At 36.7% G+C, this 19,951-nt stretch overlaps 4 protein-coding genes and 1 non-coding gene across 6 annotated transcripts; 3 read left to right on the plus strand and 2 right to left on the minus strand.

The window, feature by feature from the left end:
- Window positions 1-1,057: 1,057 nt before the first annotated feature.
- LOC130463467 (uncharacterized) lies at window positions 1,058-5,713 on the plus strand. The gene is made up of 4 exons (XM_056832602.1): window positions 1,058-1,533; window positions 1,745-3,914; window positions 4,106-4,454; window positions 4,554-5,713. Exons 2-4 carry the CDS (start codon window positions 1,746-1,748, stop codon window positions 5,225-5,227), a joined length of 3,192 nt encoding a protein of 1,063 aa, XP_056688580.1. The 5' UTR covers window positions 1,058-1,533; window position 1,745; the 3' UTR covers window positions 5,228-5,713.
- Window positions 5,714-6,474: 761 nt separating this feature from the next.
- Window positions 6,475-9,456, plus strand: LOC110788751 (uncharacterized). Its single transcript, XM_021993393.2, has 3 exons — window positions 6,475-7,150; window positions 7,250-7,417; window positions 7,518-9,456. Exons 1-3 carry the CDS (start codon window positions 6,605-6,607, stop codon window positions 9,237-9,239), a joined length of 2,436 nt encoding a protein of 811 aa, XP_021849085.1. The 5' UTR covers window positions 6,475-6,604; the 3' UTR covers window positions 9,240-9,456.
- Window positions 9,457-10,205: 749 nt separating this feature from the next.
- Window positions 10,206-10,277, minus strand: TRNAH-GUG (transfer RNA histidin (anticodon GUG)). Its single transcript has one exon. It is a non-coding gene; the product is annotated as a tRNA-His (tRNA).
- Window positions 10,278-11,934: 1,657 nt separating this feature from the next.
- On the plus strand, window positions 11,935-18,028 carry LOC110788752 (UDP-glucuronic acid decarboxylase 5). Of its 2 annotated transcripts, none has more exons than XM_021993394.2 (13): window positions 11,935-12,160; window positions 12,781-12,893; window positions 13,409-13,495; window positions 13,645-13,732; window positions 14,394-14,485; window positions 15,331-15,395; window positions 15,481-15,569; window positions 15,697-15,774; window positions 15,855-15,948; window positions 16,567-16,633; window positions 16,731-16,794; window positions 16,876-16,916; window positions 17,601-18,028. In XM_021993394.2, the coding sequence occupies exons 2-13, from the start codon at window positions 12,813-12,815 to the stop codon at window positions 17,781-17,783; spliced, it is 1,029 nt and encodes a 342-aa protein (XP_021849086.1). In that variant the 5' UTR covers window positions 11,935-12,160; window positions 12,781-12,812; the 3' UTR covers window positions 17,784-18,028. The 2 variants fall into 2 exon arrangements, with proteins under 2 accessions (XP_021849086.1, XP_021849087.1); XM_021993395.2 differs by lacking the exon at window positions 11,935-12,160 and adding an exon at window positions 12,393-12,606.
- Window positions 18,029-19,081: 1,053 nt separating this feature from the next.
- Window positions 19,082-19,710, minus strand: LOC110788753 (histone H4). Its single transcript, XM_021993396.2, has one exon. The coding sequence runs from the start codon at window positions 19,599-19,601 to the stop codon at window positions 19,290-19,292; it is 312 nt and encodes a 103-aa protein (XP_021849088.1). The 5' UTR covers window positions 19,602-19,710; the 3' UTR covers window positions 19,082-19,289.
- Between the last annotated feature and the right edge of the window lie 241 nt (window positions 19,711-19,951).

The following is a 19,951-nucleotide window of genomic DNA, read 5'->3' on the forward strand; positions in this document are numbered from 1 at the left end:
ATTAATTTAGTATTATAATTATATTATTTTTATTATTTTTATTTCAATTCAGCGCAAAAGAACATGGTCTTACTCGTATATCCCTCCTATATTTACTTCCACCTTTCATCATTTACCTTCTGCCACCTCCAGCCTTCCCACCATATTTCAGGTTCATCTAAATTATCATAATAACCGTTCATCTTCTAAAATGCTACTTGTACATTGCAACAACTAATGGTATCACCATTTAAGAATAATTTGAGAAAGTTCGGAGTCTGCTTACTACTACCTCCGTTTCAAAAATGATCTTTACACTTTCCATGCATTTAGTATGTTTCATAATGTTCTTTACATTGTGTTTTACACTATTTTTGGACATAAAATTTTACTATCTCATCCTTCTTACCCCACAATATTTACCATTTTTCATTCAATTTCTCTTACTTTAATTATTTCTTTCTTACACTTACTCACTCTGCACATTGTTCTTACTTTATCCATATTTTATTATATGTATTTCAAGAAATATTAACTGTAAATATCATTTTGAAATGGAGGTAGTATATAAGTAAATAAGTTACGTACCTATAATTTTGGGATTGACTTTAAGTTTGTGTCATTCTCATATATATTCATTTAGAATTTTACCCATCTTGCACTATATTTTCTAAGGTATCTTTAGTCACCCAAATATTTGTGTAGAAAATGTTCCAAAAGCTGGATATATTCGATCTAAGGCACTCGAAAATTAGATAGATTCTTAATATAATTCCAACAACGCAATCTCATATAGGACTAGCATATAGAGACAATAGGTAGTAGAAAATTCCATTGATACAACATGGTGAATCATAAGGTAAACGATCAACTTTTAAGATGATGCATTTAAATTATTGGAGATTAGAGGATCTGGTTCTTCAACCCTCAATTTCAAAGGCTTGGATTAAAATAAATTACTCGTAACAACAACAACAACAAAAAAAAAAATGATTAATACGGAGTACTCCGTCCATGTATTGTATAGTATATACTCCATTCGTTCCTAAAAACAGACAGAGGGAGTATTTATTTATACGGATTTTTCATGAAATACCCCTGAGTTTTCACGAAATTCACCAAATGCCCCTCGACTTTCAGAAATTCACCAAATGCCCCTCACTCTCACTATAATACTCAAACTACCCTTACACTTAACGGACGTTAAGTCGCCGTTAGCTGCACTTTACTGTTTTGCCCTTATTTGTCTTTTGGGCGCCATTACCCCTCTAACCCCACTCCCTTCTTCATTACAGTTCAAAAAAAAAACCCGATTCTCAAACTGCCCCTCTCTCTCTCCCCTGTTCTTCAACCTTCAACCACCATAACTGCATCATCAATCACTGAAAAAGCTTCAAAATTTTGCTGCGCGTTGTGTTGCTGAAGTTGTGTCCTGGGTTTTCAACCCCAACTGATTTCTTAGAAAGGGGGTTTTGCGAATTGCAGTAGGAAGTTGAAGAGGTGCAAGTCCAATTCTGAATTTCGTGTTCGTAGTAAACTCGCGCATCGTTTAAGGTATTTATTCACAATCGCACCTCATTTTTTTCGAATTTTCAAAGTTCTGTTGCGCAATTTTAGGGTTTAGGGTTTCTGACAATTTGATGTTGGAGATGAGTTTTATGTTTGTGTTTTGATGAAAATAAGTAGGAATTAGTTGTATGATGTTATGCATGTCAATTTTTTGATCAAAATTTAAGTTTTTTTCTTGATGATTTGCTTGTGGTAGGATGTCTGCTACCTGGTTGTTGCTTCATTATAAAAGTCATGACTTTGATGTGAGGGTGTTGGACACTGATAAGTGTCAATTGATTGATATATTTCTGGATATTTTTGAGGAGTCAAGGAAGCAAAATGTGTTTTTGCCTGAGAAGTTTAGGTTGTACACTAACTCACCCACTGGGAGGGTAGAATTGGTTGATGATAGTGTTATGATTAGAATGTGGGGGTGGAATATGGGCAAGGACACAGTAGAATTGTGGATAGAGGATTCAGATTCTCCAGGGCTAGCTTTTAGGTCTGTTGTAGCTCTACTTGATATGCAAAGGAAGGAGTTGGAAAAAAAGTTAAGGGAGAGACAGGAAGAGCTCTTGAGGATGCAAAGAGAGGCTGAAGAACAGAGGAGGAAAGAAGAGGAAAAGGAGAGGGTTAGGTTGGAACTTGAGGAACAAAAGAAGTATACAGTGGCTATGGAGGTCCCAGTGGTGGATGTTGAGAATGATGGGGTTGAGTATGTGAGGGTTATTACCACAGAAGATGCTGATGAGGTGTTTCCTGGCCAATCTCAACCACAACCACAAACACAAGACTCCCCCCCTCCAAAGAAACCTACAAAGTCTAAACCTAGGAAGAAATTGACTCCTAAAAAGAAGAAGACACCAAAAAATGCCCCCCCAAAACCAACTAAAACCACCACCACCCCAGAATCAACAACACAAACACCTCCACCCCCTCCTGAGTCAAGACAACAAACACCTCCACCCCCTCCTCAGTCAAGACAACACACACCTCCACCCCCTCCTCAGTCAAGACAACACACACCTTCACCCCCTCCTCAGTCAACACAACAAACACCTTCACCCCCTCCTCAGTCAACACAACACACACCTTCACCCCCTCCTCAACAAACACAAACTGAAAATGCTGCACCAACTGAACCACAGGCAAACATACCTGAACCTAGTGTTCCATCTAAACCATTAAAGACAGGGAGAGCTAGACCTAAGGGGTTTAGGGTGGGAAAACCAACACTGGTAAAACTGGGAACATATGTTGCTAAAACCAATGCTAGTAAGGTTAAGAGAGGTGCTGGAAGGGCATGTAAAGGCAAGGGTGTTGTTGTGTTATCTGATAATGAGGATGATGAGGACAGTGAGGATGATGATTATGAGGGGGAGGTGAGTGATGATGACAGTGAGGATGAGGAGGACATAGGGGATTTCATTATTGCTGAGGAAGGGTTAGAGGACTTGCAGGATGATATCCCTGAGAAAACATTTGAGGATTGTCTTGATGGTAGTGCTAGGATGGACAGGAATTACAAAAATGGGAAGGTTTATGTTGAGCAACCATATGGTTCTATTAGGCTAGAGCCCTGGCTAATATTTAAAGATAGGGAGTCCTTTATGAATGTCCTTATGGACTACTGCATTCAGGAGGGGTTTGGCTTGAGTGTGGAGAAGTCAGACAACCAGAGATACACTGCTGTTTGTGCAATTGAGGGCTGTGATTGGAGAATTCATGCCTCAAAGATGGTAGACAAGTTCAGTTGGGCAATAAAGTGTATGAGTGGGGAGCACAAACTGTGTGGTAGGCTTGAGGTCAACCCAATAGTGACCACCAATTGGTTGGTGAGGAAGTTGTTGCCAGACATTGAGGCAAACTTAGAAATACCAGTGGTCACACTGCAGAGGTATGCTCAGGAGAGGTTCCAGATTGAGGTGAAGCCAAGGCTATTCTATAAGGTGAAAGCAGTGGCTAAGGAGATCATCCATGGTAGTTTTAGTGAGTCATATGCACTCCTACCTAGGTATGCAGAGATGATCAAGGAGACTAACCCTGGGAGTTATGCACTGGTCACATGGCATAGTGTTTCTGGGGATGTGCAACCAAAGTTCAAGGCCTGTTTTTTCTCATTTGCTGCACAGTTCAGGGGATTTCTGACTGGGTGTAGGCCCATTATTGGAATTGATGGCTCTCACCTAAGTGGGTATTTCAAGGGAATTCTTCTGGCTGCTTTGGGGATTGATGGAAACAATGAGATTTTCCTGCTAGCTTATGGAGTGGTGGACACTGAAAGTCAAGAGAGCTGGAACTACTTCATGAGGAACCTAAGGGCAGTGTTTCAGCAAGAAGGATGCAACAGGGATGACTGGACCTTCATCAGTGACAGAATGAGGGTAAGTTATTTCACCAAATACCCTCTTGCATATTTAAATTTCACCAAATACCCTCATAACATAAATTAATTTCACCAAATACCCTCATACCAAAATTTATTTTCACCAAATACCCCTATAATTAGCATGTTAATTTCATCAAATACCCTTTTAATTCACTGACTGACTTTGTTGTTTCATTCACTGATTAGGGGGTGGATTTAGCTGTGCATGAGAACTTCCCAAGGGCCACCAGAAGGTGTTGCAGTCAACATCTATACATGAATTGCAAAAATGGTGGTTGGAGTGGAGAACTTTTCCACAAGTTATTCTGGATAGCTGCAAATGCCTTCAACCCCTATGTTTTCAACAAGGCAATAGAGAAGATCACTGACTTTGATCCCAATGCAACAAAGTACTTGGACACATGTACTGAGCAGTGGTCCAGACATCAGTTTGACCCAGAAGTTTGTTGTGATCATAACACAACTAACTTTGTGGAATCATTCAATGCTCTGACCAAGCCTTACAGAGATTTACCAGTTTTGACCCTGTTTGAAGGTAATGCCTCTGTTTCTATTCTACTCTCCTTATTCTGTGTTTTTATTACATGGTCTCTGCATAATATGATTCCCTGGTTGTTTCCTATTTGATTTACAGCAATAAGACAATGGGCTATGCAGAGAATTGGGGTCAGATTTGACAAAGCTGTCACTATGGAACCTCACCAATTAACCGAGTATGCCAGACAGGAACTTGAGCTCAGAGGTGCAGAGTCCAGGTTTTGCTACTCTACTCCTTGTGGAGGTGGGGAGTATGAGGTGAGGGATGGAAATGTGCACTTCCCAGTGAGGATTGACACCAGGAGATGTGGATGTGGGGTATGGCAGGTCTCTGGAATCCCTTGCAAACATGGTTTGAGGGTGATTTACAACCAAAGACTTAGCCCTGAAGATTTTGTGTCTGGCTATTTCAAGGGTGCTGCCTATAAGCAGACATATGCAGAGCATATGCACCCAATGCCTGACCCCAGTCAATGGCCAGAGTACTCCCTTCCCACCATTAATCCCCCTGGGATCAAGAGGAGTGCTGGAAGACCCCCTAAACAGAGAAAGAGGAATGCCATGGAAGCTAAGAAGAGGAAGAGGCATAGCTCAGTCAAGTGTGGAAAGTGCAAGGAAATGGGCCACAATGCAAGGACTTGTAAGAATGGTGCTGGAAGTTCCAAGGCTCCCCCAAAGCAGAGAGCTCCTACAAAGAAGAGGAAGGCATCATCTGATGGTGCAAGTACATCCAAGGCACCACCCAAGGGGAAAAGGTCAAAGCAAGCATGAGGCAGTGTGAATTTTGGGGGGTAGAATGACTTTTTGATTTGGATTAACATAGAAAACAACAGCACATGTAAATGGTGCACATATTTTTTGTAAAGTAAGCTAAAACAGGAATGCTTCCCAAATGTGGGTTTTTTGTGCATATGTAATTATGCAAAAACAAGTAGTTGTTCTTAGATTGTTTCACTTCATTATTACAAAAAGTAAGATTACAAACATCAATATTCCCATTTGAATTACAAGATTCACTACTTTCTGTTGTTGTTTAAGCTTCTTCTTCATTTGCTTCAATTCTTCTTGCATCTTACTTTTCCCCCGATTTTCAACACTTTCTCCTTCATCAATGTTTCCCCTGTTTTCTTGCTCAACTCTACCCTTACACCATCTAAGATTGTTGCATGGATCGCACTTGTAGTATAGCCTTTGTGGGTTGAGTGTCGTATCGGAGCTCCGGATTGCAAATTTCCTCCCACAATAACAAAATTGGTTAGGAACTCTAATATATGTGGACTCATTGTGTGTGGATGAAGATTTTGATTGAAAACTCATGACTAAAATGGGATGAAACTACAACAAACACTCAGACCAGCCTTATTTATAACAAAACAACAAGCAACGACTACTTTTCAAATCCCAAAACTAGCCGTTGGACTTTAAATAGCTATTTTTCAGTCTTGGGTATTTGAAGAATTAAGTTTATATTTAGGGGTATTTGGTGAATTCAATTAAAATATAGGGGCATTTGGTGAATTATAAAGTAGGCTAACGGCGGACTAACGGCCCGTTAGTAGTAAGGGTAGTTTGAGTATTATAGTGAGAGTGAGGGGCATTTGGTGAATTTCTGAAAGTCGAGGGGCATTTGGTGAATTTCGTGAAAACTCAGGGGTATTTCATGAAAAATCCGTTATTTATATATTTATATATGTGATTCGACTTATCTACCCAAGTTGATGCTTTTGAAACAGAACCTTCAGTTAGCAAATGGAAACGCAGTACAGCATTTTCTGACTAAAAGCTACTCCGTATAACTTTCTGTTAGTATTCATTTTGTGGACGAGTACTAATTGTTTACTATTTATTTATGGTGGATTTTTTGTATTAAAAAAAAAAAAAAAAAAAAAGTTGAAACTGGTCTTGTTAAGAAATAACAACAAGATGGGCCCCACAAAAGAAATGTCACTAAAGATTGTTTACCACTAAAACAACTAACATGTTATTCTTCCCCTACAAATACCCTCTCTTTAACTCATTTCTCTCAAGTTCCCTCCCTTGTTCAGTACTTTGTCCTGATCAATTTGATTCCAAAACAAAAACAACAAGAAGAAAGTTTCTGTTTTGGTTGATCAAATTAGTTAATAATAATAATCTAGGGAAACAACCATGTTTAGCAGCGTGCAATCAAAGAGAACACGCGATTTTTGGAAAGCAGGCTTAATAGCAGCCTCAAGAACAGCTTTGGCTTGCATAATAGTAGGGTGCATAACCCTTTATGGGCCTAGCTCTCTTCAAAAACAAGTAACATTTCCTGCATTTTCTTATGTTGTTATGATACTTATCATAACCAATGCAACCTTAGGGGACACTATTCGTGGTCTTTGGCTTGCTTTTTATGCAACTCTTCAAACAGTTTGTCCTGCTATCCTCGTTTTCTGGATGATAGGAGGACCAACTAGTCTAACTGTGGCTTCTACCTCCTTGGTTTTAGCTATTGCTGCTTTCTTTATTGCCTTACCTAAATCTACCCATGTTGTGGCTAAAAGGATTGCTTTAGGCCAACTTGTTATCATTTATGTTGTTGGTTTTATCAATGCTGAACAATATGATCCTATCATGCATCCTCTTCATGTTGCTGCTAGCACCGCCGTTGGTGCCTTTGCTTGTGTATTGGCTATGCTCTTTCCCTACCCTCACCTTGCTTCCTCTCAGGTAAATATATATATATATATATATATATATATGATTATTGAGTTCAAGTATTTTGTATGGTAATACGTACTAAGGGGAGTGTTTATGTATTGTGTACAGGTGAAAAATAACAGCAAGTTATTTGCAGAAAACGCGTCTCAGAGGCTAAAGCTGTTTGTCAAGGCATTTTGTGCTCAAGACTTTACATCTACACAAGCATTAATCTCTCAAACCAGAAGCTTGGCTGGTAAAGCCAATAAGTTTATCCAATGCATCAAATCCAAACAAGTAAGACTGTTTTTTAATTTCATACTAGTAAATAAATAATCAAAGAAAGTCGAAAGAAAATCTCAAAGACTAACTTTTGCTTTGATTTTGTTTTGAGCAGGAAAGCATGCAGTGGGAGAGGTATCCCTTACAGTTTCTTATATCTTATTGCAAGAACCCAGGGGACCGATTTCAGGAACTAGAGACGCCATTAAGAGGGATGGAAATCGCGTTAGGCAACTCACAAGTTCCTGTTCCGATAATGGATGAAAGATTGAAAGATGGTATGGACAGAGTAGAAGGAGAAATAAGCCAAAATTTACATCAACTTAGGAGTCATATGCCTTGTGATACACCAACTGTCCCAGAATCTACTCATGGACAAGTTATGGGCTTCCTTCAAAAACTCGAAACACCTCCATTAAATGAGACAGATTTACCCTCTTATTTCTTCTTCTTCTGTATGAAACTCCTACACTCTCAAACAAGAGCTATGACCATTCCTCAAAATCCAAAAAAAATTGAGAAAAAAAACCCTCAAAAAGAGAATCAACAACAATCAAACAAGACCATAGAAAATCAAAATGGGCTTTCTTTGAAAGGGATTTGGGCTAACTGGCCCACTTACCTTAGTAAAGAAAGGATTACTATTGGAATAAATTGTTCACTCTCGTTGGGGTTTGCAGTGTTATTTGGGCTTTATTACAGTAAGCCCAGTGGGTTCTGGTCTGGGTTACCTGTAGCTGTGAGTTTTGCAGCAGCTAGGGAAGCTACATTTAAAGTTGCCAATGTTAAATTCCAAGGGACAGTGATTGGGAATGTATATGGAGTGTTAGGTTGTTTCATTTTCGAGCGATTAGTACAGATTAGGTTCGTATCTCTTCTACCTTGGTTCATTTTTACCAGTTTTCTTCAGCAAAGCAAGATGTATGGGCAAGCAGGTGCTGTTTCTGCAGTTATTGGAGCAATTCTGATATTGGGCCGAAGAAATTTCGGCCCACCATCAGACTTTGCTATAGCAAGAATTGTGGAAACCTTCATTGGTTTGTCATGTTCTATTGTGATTGATTTGTTGTTACACCCAACAAGAGGTGCCACCCTAGCCAAAGTTGAGCTTACCAAAACTCTAGGCGCACTTGAGGATTCCCTCTCCTCCATTGATCTCCTTACAACCTCCAAAGCCGAGTTAATTGAGAAGGCGAAAAACATCAAAGTTCGAGTAAATGAGCTAGACAAATATGTTGGTGAAGCTGATACAGAACCCAATTTTTGGTTTTTACCTTTTCGAGCTCCTTGTTATAGGAAGTTGATGGGTCCTTTCGCGAAAATGGGTGATCTTTTGCTTTTCACAGCCCATGCTATTGGATTCCTAGAAGAGCAAATCCAAACACTGGAATCAGAAAAGATAAATGATGTTGTTAGGCATGTTGTTAAAATGACAGCCACTTCAATGAAATCTTTCCAAGAGGTTGCTTCTATCAAGTCCTTGATCGTACTCGAAAAGGACCTTACTAAAAGTGGTAAAACATGTGATCTTGAGTTGGGAAAATCGGCTAATTTTCCATTGTTGAACTTGGGTGAGAAAGATATGGAGAAAATCATAGTGTCATACCTGGATCATTCCAAGGAAGCATTCGAAAAGATCGAGTTTCCTCAAGGAGATGAAGAGATCAAGAGTCAGACAGTAATGAGTCTAAGTGCAATTGGATTTTGCTTGAGCTCTTTGATGAAGGAAACAAAAGAGATTGAGAAAGGAATCAAGGAACTTGTTCAGTTGGAAAACCCCACAAGTCAAATAAATCTGCATGAAATTTCATGTAAAATTCATGCATTATACGATTGATTTTACTTAAATAAAACTTCTTCTTATTGTGAAATAATCATGTCAAGTTATTGATATTTCAAGTACATTATTCAAATGTATCATCTAAACCCTTTTTTATTTTATTTTTATTTTTCCTTGTATAAAAAATGATTTTCTATAGAATCATTGTTAAACCATGAAATTAGAGTGTAAAATTTCGATCGAGTACGTTTTGCTAACTCTAATATCATACAATTTTGAACATCGTTTCGTATGTGCAATTCAGTTTAGATATACTACACATGTTAAAGTATACTTCCTCCGTTTCATAAATTTCTTTACGCTTAGAAGAATGTGCCCAAAAATCAAAACTTTGACCATAAATTCTCACCACTACATTTATCAAAAATTATTATGAGATATCTTGTTAGATTCGTCTCAAAATCAAAATGTATTTTATAAATATCAAATTTTTATAATTTTTTGTCATATAGAATTGGATATATTAACGGTCAAACATTGCATCGGAATCCGTGCAAATAGTAAGTGTAAAGATTTTTTTGAAAAGAATGTAGTATTTACCTAATTTTAACAACTCTTTAGGTTCCTTTTGATAAAGTAGGTTGGATTATTTTTTTCAAGATCAATAACATGATCTAGCTTCATTCAAAATATTTCCTTGGAATTGGAGTTTGAACCAACGTAGCATTGTCTAAATTTAAGCAAACATGCATAAATCTTGAGCTAAAGAGATCAACAATTCATCGTGTCATATACTCCCTCACATATGAGACTCTAGCTTATCGAATAACTAGTTAATTACTTTCATTTCAGCCACATTTGATTCTCCGTGTTACGTGTACTATTGCTTTAAAATAGTTAAGGCTCTATAATTTGATTAAAAATTGGTTTGTTAAGGGATAAAAAACAATTTTTTTAGCTTCCCCAAAAATAAAAATATATTTTTTATTTAAAAAGGAAGGAAACATGAAATTAAAAAATATATGTGGCTGCTGGGATTCGAGCCCAGGTCTCCACGGCCACAACGTGGAATTCTTACCACTAAACTACAGCCACATTGTTGTTTAAGGGCAAATTATATTATACTTATATGTTGATTACCTTTTACCGTTCTTCTGAGAAACAACAATTTTCATGCTTATGTGGGACAAAAACGAGACAATGAATTCATGCACGAGGACCTCATGCCACAAGAATGGCAATTTGACGAAAGATTATGTTATGTTAACCTGTTTAATTGAAATTTATTGGAATTATTTTACTTTTTATATATACTCCCTCCGTCCCATAATTATCTTCCTGTTTGACCAAAAACACGGATTTTAAGAAAAGTGGAATATAGTACTTGAAAAAGTGAAATAAAGTACAAATGATGATTGAGTTGTATGGAAAAGTGGAATAAAGTACATGTGAAAGAGAATATAGTACATGGGAAAAGTGGATTATAGTACATGTGTGGGGTTTTCAATTCAATTTTAATTAATATAGTACATGAGAAAGTGGGGACCTTAGTAGCCAAAATTAGAAACAGGAAGATAATTTTGGGACGCTCGTTTAGGAAAGCAGGAAGATAATTTTGGGACGGAGGGAGTACTTCGTATATTTTTTCTCTAAAATTTGAATTACAATTTCGATTAATGGAGAAAGTGAACAACCTGCCAATACGCAAAATTTATGTCAATCATAAATTATTATTTAAAGATGGTGTACAATAAAGTCCAAATGTTTAAAAGTTACCCTGATATAATGTAAAAGTTATCTCATTTCTAGTGACAAAATTTTTCGCTTTAACAAAAATTATGTTTTCAAATCACTGATGATATACATAAAGGTAACTATGTAACCTTTTTATAATGTTTATCTATCAAAATAAAAATAAAGCGAATTTGACCTTTTATATCACAATTTTGTCGGAAAAACACCTTATTTGTTCATCTATACCTACTATTTAAAAATGATAATCATATATTATTAGAAGACATGTGTCATCTCTCATTTCATTCATCAATTCGTTTTTTTTTTAATTTTTCTTTTATTGTTTCTATGTTTTACAACTTTAACTCTTTTCCCACTTCATCTTCCTTATTCAACATCAAATAACCAATAGTCCAACATACACATTAGCCTCTTCCACTTCACCCCTTTAACATTCAATATTAATTCAACATATAATTTTTATATTTTTTCAACATTCAAATTACACTTTCTATTTAATTCATATATTACCAAAAATCACAAGTCCTCACTAATTAAAACTTTAAAAGATAACTCAACAACCACTATACAACCGTCTTTGAACGGGATCAAAAGCTAGTTATTTTTAATAAACACACCTTAATGTCGAATTTCGGCAAAAAAATCAAGGTTTTGAGCATTGAATTCCACTTTTTTCATCCAAATGTATACGTATATTACACTATTGACAATTATTAGAGGAAACGACGCACGTAGTTGGAAGGTAAAGTTAGAAATTGATACCTGAAAACGGTGACTTTTGTTTTTTTATTAAAGTTTATTAATTGCCAACAACAACAACAAGGGTTAAAAAAAAAATTGTGATTGGGGTAAAATATTTTATGATTTTTTTTCAAAACATTTAGCAAAAAAAATTACTACTCCATAAATGAGGAAAAATATAAATTTGGCTTTTTTTTTTCTTTATCCATTTCTTTTTTTATTATGAAAGTGAAAGAAGCAAGTCACAAGTCACAACTTCACAAAGGGGTCGGTCAGTCAAGACTCAAGACTGAAGAGTTTGGTATCGCATTGTTTTAAGGATTCCGAAAGCATATCTCTTCACGTTTTCACATCTTCCATTACATAAACCTCTTAATTTAATTTTGTCAATCTTGCATCATTTCTCAATTAACAATTAAACACACCATCTTCTCCAAGCAATTCTCCATTTTTTTTCCTGAATATCAAAGTGCCAAAATCTGGTAAGAAATCCCCAAATTTACAACAAAGGCTAATGATTTTTTCCCATTTCTTTTGAAGAATTATTGTGAACAAGTAATTGTCACTCTTTTAAGTTTGGCGTAATTTCAATATCTTTAATATTTGTTAGCATAACAATCATAATCATGATTTTGATTGCTGTTCCCGACCTTTTCTTGAATTCGAAGCTAACTCTGTAAAAAGTCCCTTAATTTTTAAAAAAAATTATTCTTCAATTTTGAGTTTTAATTAATTAAATTGCGTAAATGTCGCGCTTTCTCTCTCCTATGGCATGTGGGTTTGGCGACGTTTGGTAGGGGAAGTTTCTGAATTATGGATCATACTATTTATTTTTGTTTATGACATTATAAATACTTCATTCTTTGATCTCTCTAATTTCATCGATCGAAAAATTCAAATTAGGGTTTCATTCTTCTCTCAGTCCCAAGTACTTTTCTTGCTCCCTCCCCTCTTTTTTCTTTCCTGTTGATCTGCTAGAAATTCCCATTTTTCCAATTTTATTTATTTATAATATTTTATAAATTATTATTTGCTTAGGTGGTATTTTTCTGGACCCCATCAAATTAATTGTCATTAAATTTTGTGAACTGTTGTGTTTTAGGTTGTATATTGATTGAGTAGGAGATCTGAGAAATGGCATCCAACGGAGATAAGCAATCAGGAACCAAGCCACCCCCTCCCCCTTCTCCTTTGAGAAATTCTAAGTTTTTTCAGGTGATTTTTTTTTTAATTTAAAGGGTTTTATTTTATAATGCTTTGTTGATTTTTGCAATTTGTGCAAAACGTTGTGATGGGTATCTTTGATTAGGATGATAAAGTATGGATCTTGTAGTGGATTGATCTCCAATTTGTGAAACAGGATGTGGATTAGTAATGCAACATGTAGACCATTAGGGGAAAATGGTTGTGCTGTGATGTGTTATGTTGATTGTGTCCATTAGGAGAGGGTAGATGTGAAATGGGGCTGAAATGTTTTTGTTTTTGCTAAATGATCAATCAATTTGTTGTTATTGTAAGTCCATAGTGCTCTCACTTCGTTGCTGTACCGTATGATGACTGATGAGCCTAATTTTCATTGTGCAATGCTGATGATGAAGCAATGTTGCTTACTTTGTAGAATTCAATTCGGTCATGAATGAAGGGTTTTGATGGTTGTCAAGATGTTGTATTTGAGCCATCTTTTCATTATTTTTACTAAATGCTTTACTTTTTGTGTCTCTCGGTGGCAGTCAAACATGAGAATTTTGGTTACGGGAGGAGCAGGATTTATTGGCTCCCACCTGGTGGATAGATTGATGGAAAATGAAAAGAATGAGGTGAGCATTGTTCCTTTTCAATTGACCAATGATCAAACAAGGAAGATGATACGGCAATCTTATTGCATAATGCACATTTCCTATTCTGTTCTTGTTCCGCTGGGGGGAGAGGGGGAAGTGGCTAAATTATTTTCTTGATGTCTTAACAGGTGATTGTTGTTGATAATTACTTTACTGGTTCGAAGGACAACCTTAAGAAATGGATTGGACATCCAAGATTTGAGCTTATCCGTCATGGTATTAATCTTGTTAATCTATATTTGGTCATCACTTGTGTTGTATCAATAACTTAAACATGCCTTTAATCTAAGCACAACAATAACTTTAACTTCTGTGGACATTTAAAACGCTGGCTTACAGTACTATTCTCCATAAATGTTAGTTATGTGCTACACTTGAGCTATTCTTTGCATGGTCCAACTTTAGGGGTAATTCCATTTTTTATTATTGAAAATCGAGACTGATCAATAGGTTTTTTTTCACATATGTTGGACATTGTAAACACAAAATTTTCAAGTCTATCAAACAATTGCCGAGTCAATACTTTGACCCGAATAATTTCGTGGCACATATACGAATTTGAATTACGTGCCTACAGATATAATGGAAATTCTAGCAAGGTAGCTATTTTACTCTTTCATCTCTGTAAACGGAGTGCACTCCTCAAATCATGTTTGGCTGCCTTTCTGTGTCTGAAGATTTATTTAACATTTAAAACTATGCCTCTTAGGTAACTTTGTTATCTTTCTCAATTGTCAGTAAGGAAAATGATATGAGCATAAACTTTTTCTTTTTACATCTTCATTTGTCTCTACCAGTTCATATTGTACTTTGTCCTGTGCAAAAGTTTTATCTAGTTAGGTTTCTGTAAGTTTCATAATTGCTTTCTCATCTGCAGATGTCACAGAGACATTACTGGTTGAGGTTGATCAGATATATCACCTTGCATGCCCTGCGTCACCAATTTTTTACAAGCACAACCCTGTAAAGGTAAGTACAGCTAAATATAACTTTCTCATTTTTTCTAAGACCTCTTATGTAATTGGCTTGAATTTCTGCTTCCATCATGTGACATCTACTATTCATATGTTCAAATCATGTGATTCAGATCCAATTTCAGACATAACATACCGGAAATCCACCATGCTGCCAAGTAAATGAATTTGGTGTTGATTGGTCCTCAAAAATTCTTGTCCTTGTTGAATTCATTTCATCTCCCACGCTTATGATGTGGGAGTGTGGATTTGTTACAATTTCAACATTCTCAAGGTCATAATACGATTAGTATCTCTATTTTTCCACAAAGCCAAAATACCAGCCTTCTCTGTGCTCTGAGGCTTGGTTCCACAAGTTGTTCTATGCATGGGATACCATAGCTTCTTATATACCATGTTTTAAAGAAGGTCAAAGTATTTCCCAGCTCCCTCTAGATTAAGGATTTTTCTCGTATAGCACTGTGCTCCTCATGGAATTCGATATGTGGAAGCTTCGCATGTTGTTACTTACTGAACTATGTCATAAAGAACTATAGGCTGTTATATTCAGAACGCATTGCCAAGAAGCTCGTGAGTTATACCTGGCAGAATGAGTGATTTGATTACATTCTAAGTTAAGGTGAGCTTAGTAAAACATATGATATCATACTTCGTACATTTTATGTATGTTACTTGAATTCTGAAGATTAATCGATACAGATTTGCTGAAAATGCCTAAGTTTTAACTATTGACATGCTTTGATGGCGTAAGACATTAAGACCTTGATACTTGCATCTGTGAGAAAATCGCTTTTATTGAGTTTAAATAGTAATCTAATCTGAACGTTTGATACTTTACAGACAATCAAGACAAATGTGATGGGTACTTTGAATATGCTAGGACTTGCCAAGCGTGTTGGAGCCAGGTTTGTGGAATTATTTTTGTGTGTTAATTTTCTTTATCATCCAAGTAGTGTTGCCTTATCTGTTTTGCTTCCATACTCCCCACAGGATTCTGCTTACTTCTACATCAGAGGTGTATGGTGATCCCCTTGTGCATCCTCAACCCGAAACTTACTGGGGAAATGTTAACCCAATTGGTAAGTGCACTTACTTCAGTGGTAAACGTTATTGAATTATGTTTTAATTTGTTCGATTATGGTACACTTTTTGTGCAAGAATTTGGTATGCTGGAGAACTGAAGTTGTTTATTTTTCTGGCTAACAGGAGTTCGGAGTTGTTATGATGAAGGAAAACGTGTTGCTGAAACCTTGATGTTTGACTATCACAGACAGCACGGGATTGGTAAGCTTGTTACCTCTCTTGAGTTAGCACTCTTTAGAAAGACCAAGATTTGAGATGATTTTCCTTTGTTTGTGAAACAGAAATCCGTGTAGCCCGAATTTTCAATACTTATGGGCCTCGCATGAATATCGATGATGGCCGTGTTGTCAGCAACTTCATTGCTCAAGCACTTCGGTAAGCTGATGCACTCTGATGTCGCTGTAGATCCTGTAAAATGGTTTCAAGTTTATCTTTAAGCCCATAAATTAAATTTTGGTCCTGTTTTAGAATGTGGGGAATGATTTAAGAGGTAATAAAACTCAAAATTGGAGCCCAAATAAGAGGGTAGTGGTCCTGGTGGATGGGTGGAGATAAAAACAAGGTAGGTGGGATTAATTACTAATCTAGTTGGTTAGGGACTCCCATTTCCTTTAGTTTACCTTCTGTAAATCGTAATGCCTTGACAGTAGATATTACCCCGGGTTGATTTCCCTCATTTCAAGCATGGCCTAAATGGAAGTTATATTTCAAGTTCTCTTTTTCAAAAAGGTCTTGCTTGATGGAGATACCCATAAGTTTGTAATCTAATTAGCCCTCCTAGAGTCCTAGTAATTAGGATAAACCTAATATGTGTTCACTGTTGAGACATGAGAGGGAGAGGTTAAGTAAATAATGTAGTAAAATAGATGCCGTATGCTCTACATAATCCTTTTTTATGTTGCTGCATCATCTATTGGTATAAATTTTGCTGACTATGAGAGAAACTTGGCAAAATATTGGCGTTGATCATGCTACTATATCTTTCCCTCGCAGGGATGAACCATTAACAGTTCAGGCTCCTGGAACTCAGACTCGGAGTTTCTGCTTTGTGTCTGACATGGTATGTGATAGTCTACTGTGTTTGAATATTTCATACTCTTTGTTTTGCTTTTAGAGCAACAGGTAATTGTTTCTTGACACTGTCGACTTTATTTCAGGTGGATGGTCTAATCAGACTCATGGAAGGAGAGCACACCGGGCCAATCAATATTGGAAATCCTGGTAATGATGCAATATTAGGTTCTCTTTTCTTCTTTCAATCTTTATTTATTTACCGTTGCTAACTCTTTTACTCACCTTTAGGTGAATTCACCATGCTTGAACTTGCTGAGACTGTGAAAGAGGTACGTGTTACAAAATTCTGTTAGTACTCTTTCAGTCTTTACCTATGTGCTCGAGAGTAGTACCTAACATTGGATTATATTGTGCTACTTATGGTGGCTTGGCCTGCTATTTTAATTTCATTGTGTTGTTTATCTGAACATCACTGCTTCTTGTGGATAAACTTAAATTAATTTAGTTGTCACTGAACCACCTGTTGAAGCATTCAATGCAAAATTTGTATTCTACTCGATCTGTACTCCATACTCTAATGTATGTGTGGAAAAAAATTGCAAACTAATATGAAGGCTGGTAGTGTATGAGGTCATGGGTCTCCACTATGGCTAGTGTTTCTGTATGAGTGCAACATTGTGTGGGTGGCATGTTGTTCCAGCTGTTTTGTACATGCAAAAATTATTGTACTATTTTAAATGATAATTGATTTTCTTCGTTGTTTTACTCCATACCTAAGTCGACCTTACTTTTCTACTTAGAGGGGTATACTTGAGGTTCATAGAGAATTGTGTTATAGTGATAGGAATGTTGTTGTGCATATTCATGCCATATACATCGGATAAGATATACTTTGTACAATTTTCTGAAAGTGCATATTCACGACATATAGTAAGGATAAGATGTTGTTAGCACCGTCTTTAGTTGAGGGAAACAAATATTTATAATCCTTGTTGGTTGTGTACAATTTGCAGCTGATCAATCCAAAAGTGAAGATCATCTCAGTGGAAAATACACCCGATGACCCAAGACAAAGGAAGCCGGATATAACAACAGCCATGGAATTGCTTGGTTGGGAGCCAAAGGTGAAATTGAGGGAAGGACTCCCTCTTATGGAAGAGGATTTCCGCCTGAGGCTCGGAGTTCCCAAGAATTGAACACGGTGACTTTTAAGTCTGTCTTTGTTATACGAGTGGTGAGAGACAACGAGAAGAGTCGGTAAAAGAAAAGTTGGCGAAGTGGGCGTTTTTGTGAGTGTTTTTTCAAAAGTAGAGGATTGCTTGATATTACCATTTTGCTTCTATCCTTGTCGTGTCAAAAAATAGTCTAGGGGAACTCTGACTGTTCCCCTGTCGTTCATTTTCTATAATCATCAATATATGAAGTTTCTCATTCTAAAGTACTATCGACATTACTTATTCTTCTAAGCTCGTGATCATCCCGGATTTATGTTCCTGGTTATTGAAATTTAAAATGCACTCTGCTGAAATGCCCTAAGAAAAGACGTTTTCCAAACTTTGTACAAGTACACAGGTACCTCTTTCTTGCAAAGAACCTTTTGCTGGAGGGATTGTTTTCCCTTCAACAATTAGTAATCCTCTGGTTTTCGAGATTTCCCGCCTACTCTATGTAATAACTCAATGCTATTCTTTTGTCAAAAAAAAAAAACTCAGTGCTATTCCAGACTGTTTTCATTTGTTAATTCAGAAATGTTGACAAGTTTATGCATATTTGCACCTAATCCTACAGTACAAGTACATTTTTCTGTTTTCATTGTGTTAATTCAGAAATGTTAATAAGTGTATGCACCTGTGATCGGTCGTAAACCCAGGAAACAAAATCAAAAATTACCATAACACCGTTAAATTGTTGAAATACCCAATTTACCAAGTTCCGAAAATAAAAATCATTGACCAGACAGAAAATCAGATACTCCGTATTTGCAACTAATTCATCAGGAAAATAAACTTCCAGTTGATCGCCATAAAAAAAACACTAAAATGACAAAAATTAGATTCGATCACAATTCACAGCTTCCTACCTAAACCATTGAATCTGTTTTTATTTGTTACAGTACTTCAGAAGTGTAATCCGTATGCTCATAATCCAATAAGACTTCTAAATAGCGACTCCAAGAAAATCAAGTTATTGTGAAATCGGGAAAACTAAGAATCGAAATCAAGATTACCATATACCCTTCTGGGAAACCATTTTTATCACCAGAATTCAAGTTCCAAAAAGAATAGACTGATTGTTTACAAATTGATTGACATGCAAGAAAATTAATATATTTGCAGACATTGTGGAGCACAAAAACCAAGTCATCTGGAAAATGAGCTTCAACTGATTGCCAGATTGTAATTACAGAAGGCAAGTTGAGCAACGCAATACAATCAAAGTAGATTAAATTTCAAGAAATTGAAATTAAACACTAAACTGAATAAAATAATACGAATTAGATTGAACGAGATATTCATTTCATTGAAATCACAGCCAGCAATTACACAAGAACACCACCACTAGATTCCTAAGCCACCAAACTCGTACTACTAAAGACAAGTAGATCTACAAATTCTAATCCCTAATTTCATTATCAGCCCAAACATACCTACTAACAACCACATTTCCCCCAAAACATCACCAGAAACCCTAGAATTCCGAAATTAACCGCCGAAACCGTAGAGAGTTCTTCCTTGCCTCTTGAGGGCATAGACGACATCCATAGCGGTGACAGTCTTCCTCCTGGCGTGCTCAGTATAGGTGACAGCATCACGAATGACGTTCTCCAAAAAGATCTTGAGGACACCACGGGTCTCTTCGTAGATCAGACCGCTGATACGCTTCACACCACCTCTTCTAGCAAGACGACGAATGGCAGGCTTGGTGATTCCCTGGATGTTATCCCTCAAAACTTTCCTGTGACGCTTCGCTCCTCCCTTTCCCAAACCCTTGCCTCCCTTTCCACGGCCTGACATTTTTGTTGAGCTCTTTTTAGGAGAGAGAAAATGAGTTTAATTGACGTTTCTAGAGAGAGAAGGAGAAATTACAGATGTGTGGATGATGATTTTGTTGTGAGAGATATGAGCGAGGTGGGGATTTATTTATAGGTGCCGGGATTATAGGTGTTGAAATTGTTTGGTGTGGAGGATCTGTGTTTAATCCAACGGTTGTGAAGGTCGATCCGTGTGCTTTGGTGAGAGTTGTTGGAGATCGCTGATGCGTGTTTAATCTACGGTGAATATTGTGTTGGATGGAGTTGTGCGGATTACGAGTATGAAGTGTGTTTTTTCACTTTTGATGTGGCGGGCTTTGGAAAAACACAGCG

Source organism: Spinacia oleracea, chromosome 6 (genome assembly GCF_020520425.1).
Source record: "Spinacia oleracea cultivar Varoflay chromosome 6, BTI_SOV_V1, whole genome shotgun sequence".
Lineage (NCBI taxonomy): Eukaryota > Viridiplantae > Streptophyta > Magnoliopsida > Caryophyllales > Amaranthaceae > Spinacia > Spinacia oleracea.

Excerpts from the sequence above, each read along its gene's own strand:
- LOC130463467 (XM_056832602.1), top strand. The coding sequence starts at position 1,746 with ATGTCTGCTACCTGGTTGTTGCTTCATTATAAAAGTCATGACTTTGAT. Across the intron at positions 3,915-4,105 it reads TCATCAGTGACAGAATGAGG|GGGGTGGATTTAGCTGTGCA; the intron begins GTAAGTTATTTC and ends TTCACTGATTAG. Across the intron at positions 4,455-4,553 it reads AGTTTTGACCCTGTTTGAAG|CAATAAGACAATGGGCTATG; the intron begins GTAATGCCTCTG and ends TTTGATTTACAG.
- LOC110788751 (XM_021993393.2), top strand. The coding sequence starts at position 6,605 with ATGTTTAGCAGCGTGCAATCAAAGAGAACACGCGATTTTTGGAAAGCA. Across the intron at positions 7,151-7,249 it reads CTCACCTTGCTTCCTCTCAG|GTGAAAAATAACAGCAAGTT; the intron begins GTAAATATATAT and ends TATTGTGTACAG. Across the intron at positions 7,418-7,517 it reads AATGCATCAAATCCAAACAA|GAAAGCATGCAGTGGGAGAG; the intron begins GTAAGACTGTTT and ends TGTTTTGAGCAG.
- LOC110788752 (XM_021993394.2), top strand. The coding sequence starts at position 12,813 with ATGGCATCCAACGGAGATAAGCAATCAGGAACCAAGCCACCCCCTCCC. Across the intron at positions 13,496-13,644 it reads TGGAAAATGAAAAGAATGAG|GTGATTGTTGTTGATAATTA; the intron begins GTGAGCATTGTT and ends ATGTCTTAACAG. Across the intron at positions 15,775-15,854 it reads TCACAGACAGCACGGGATTG|AAATCCGTGTAGCCCGAATT; the intron begins GTAAGCTTGTTA and ends TTTGTGAAACAG.
- LOC110788753 (XM_021993396.2), bottom strand. The coding sequence starts at position 19,601 with ATGTCAGGCCGTGGAAAGGGAGGCAAGGGTTTGGGAAAGGGAGGAGCG.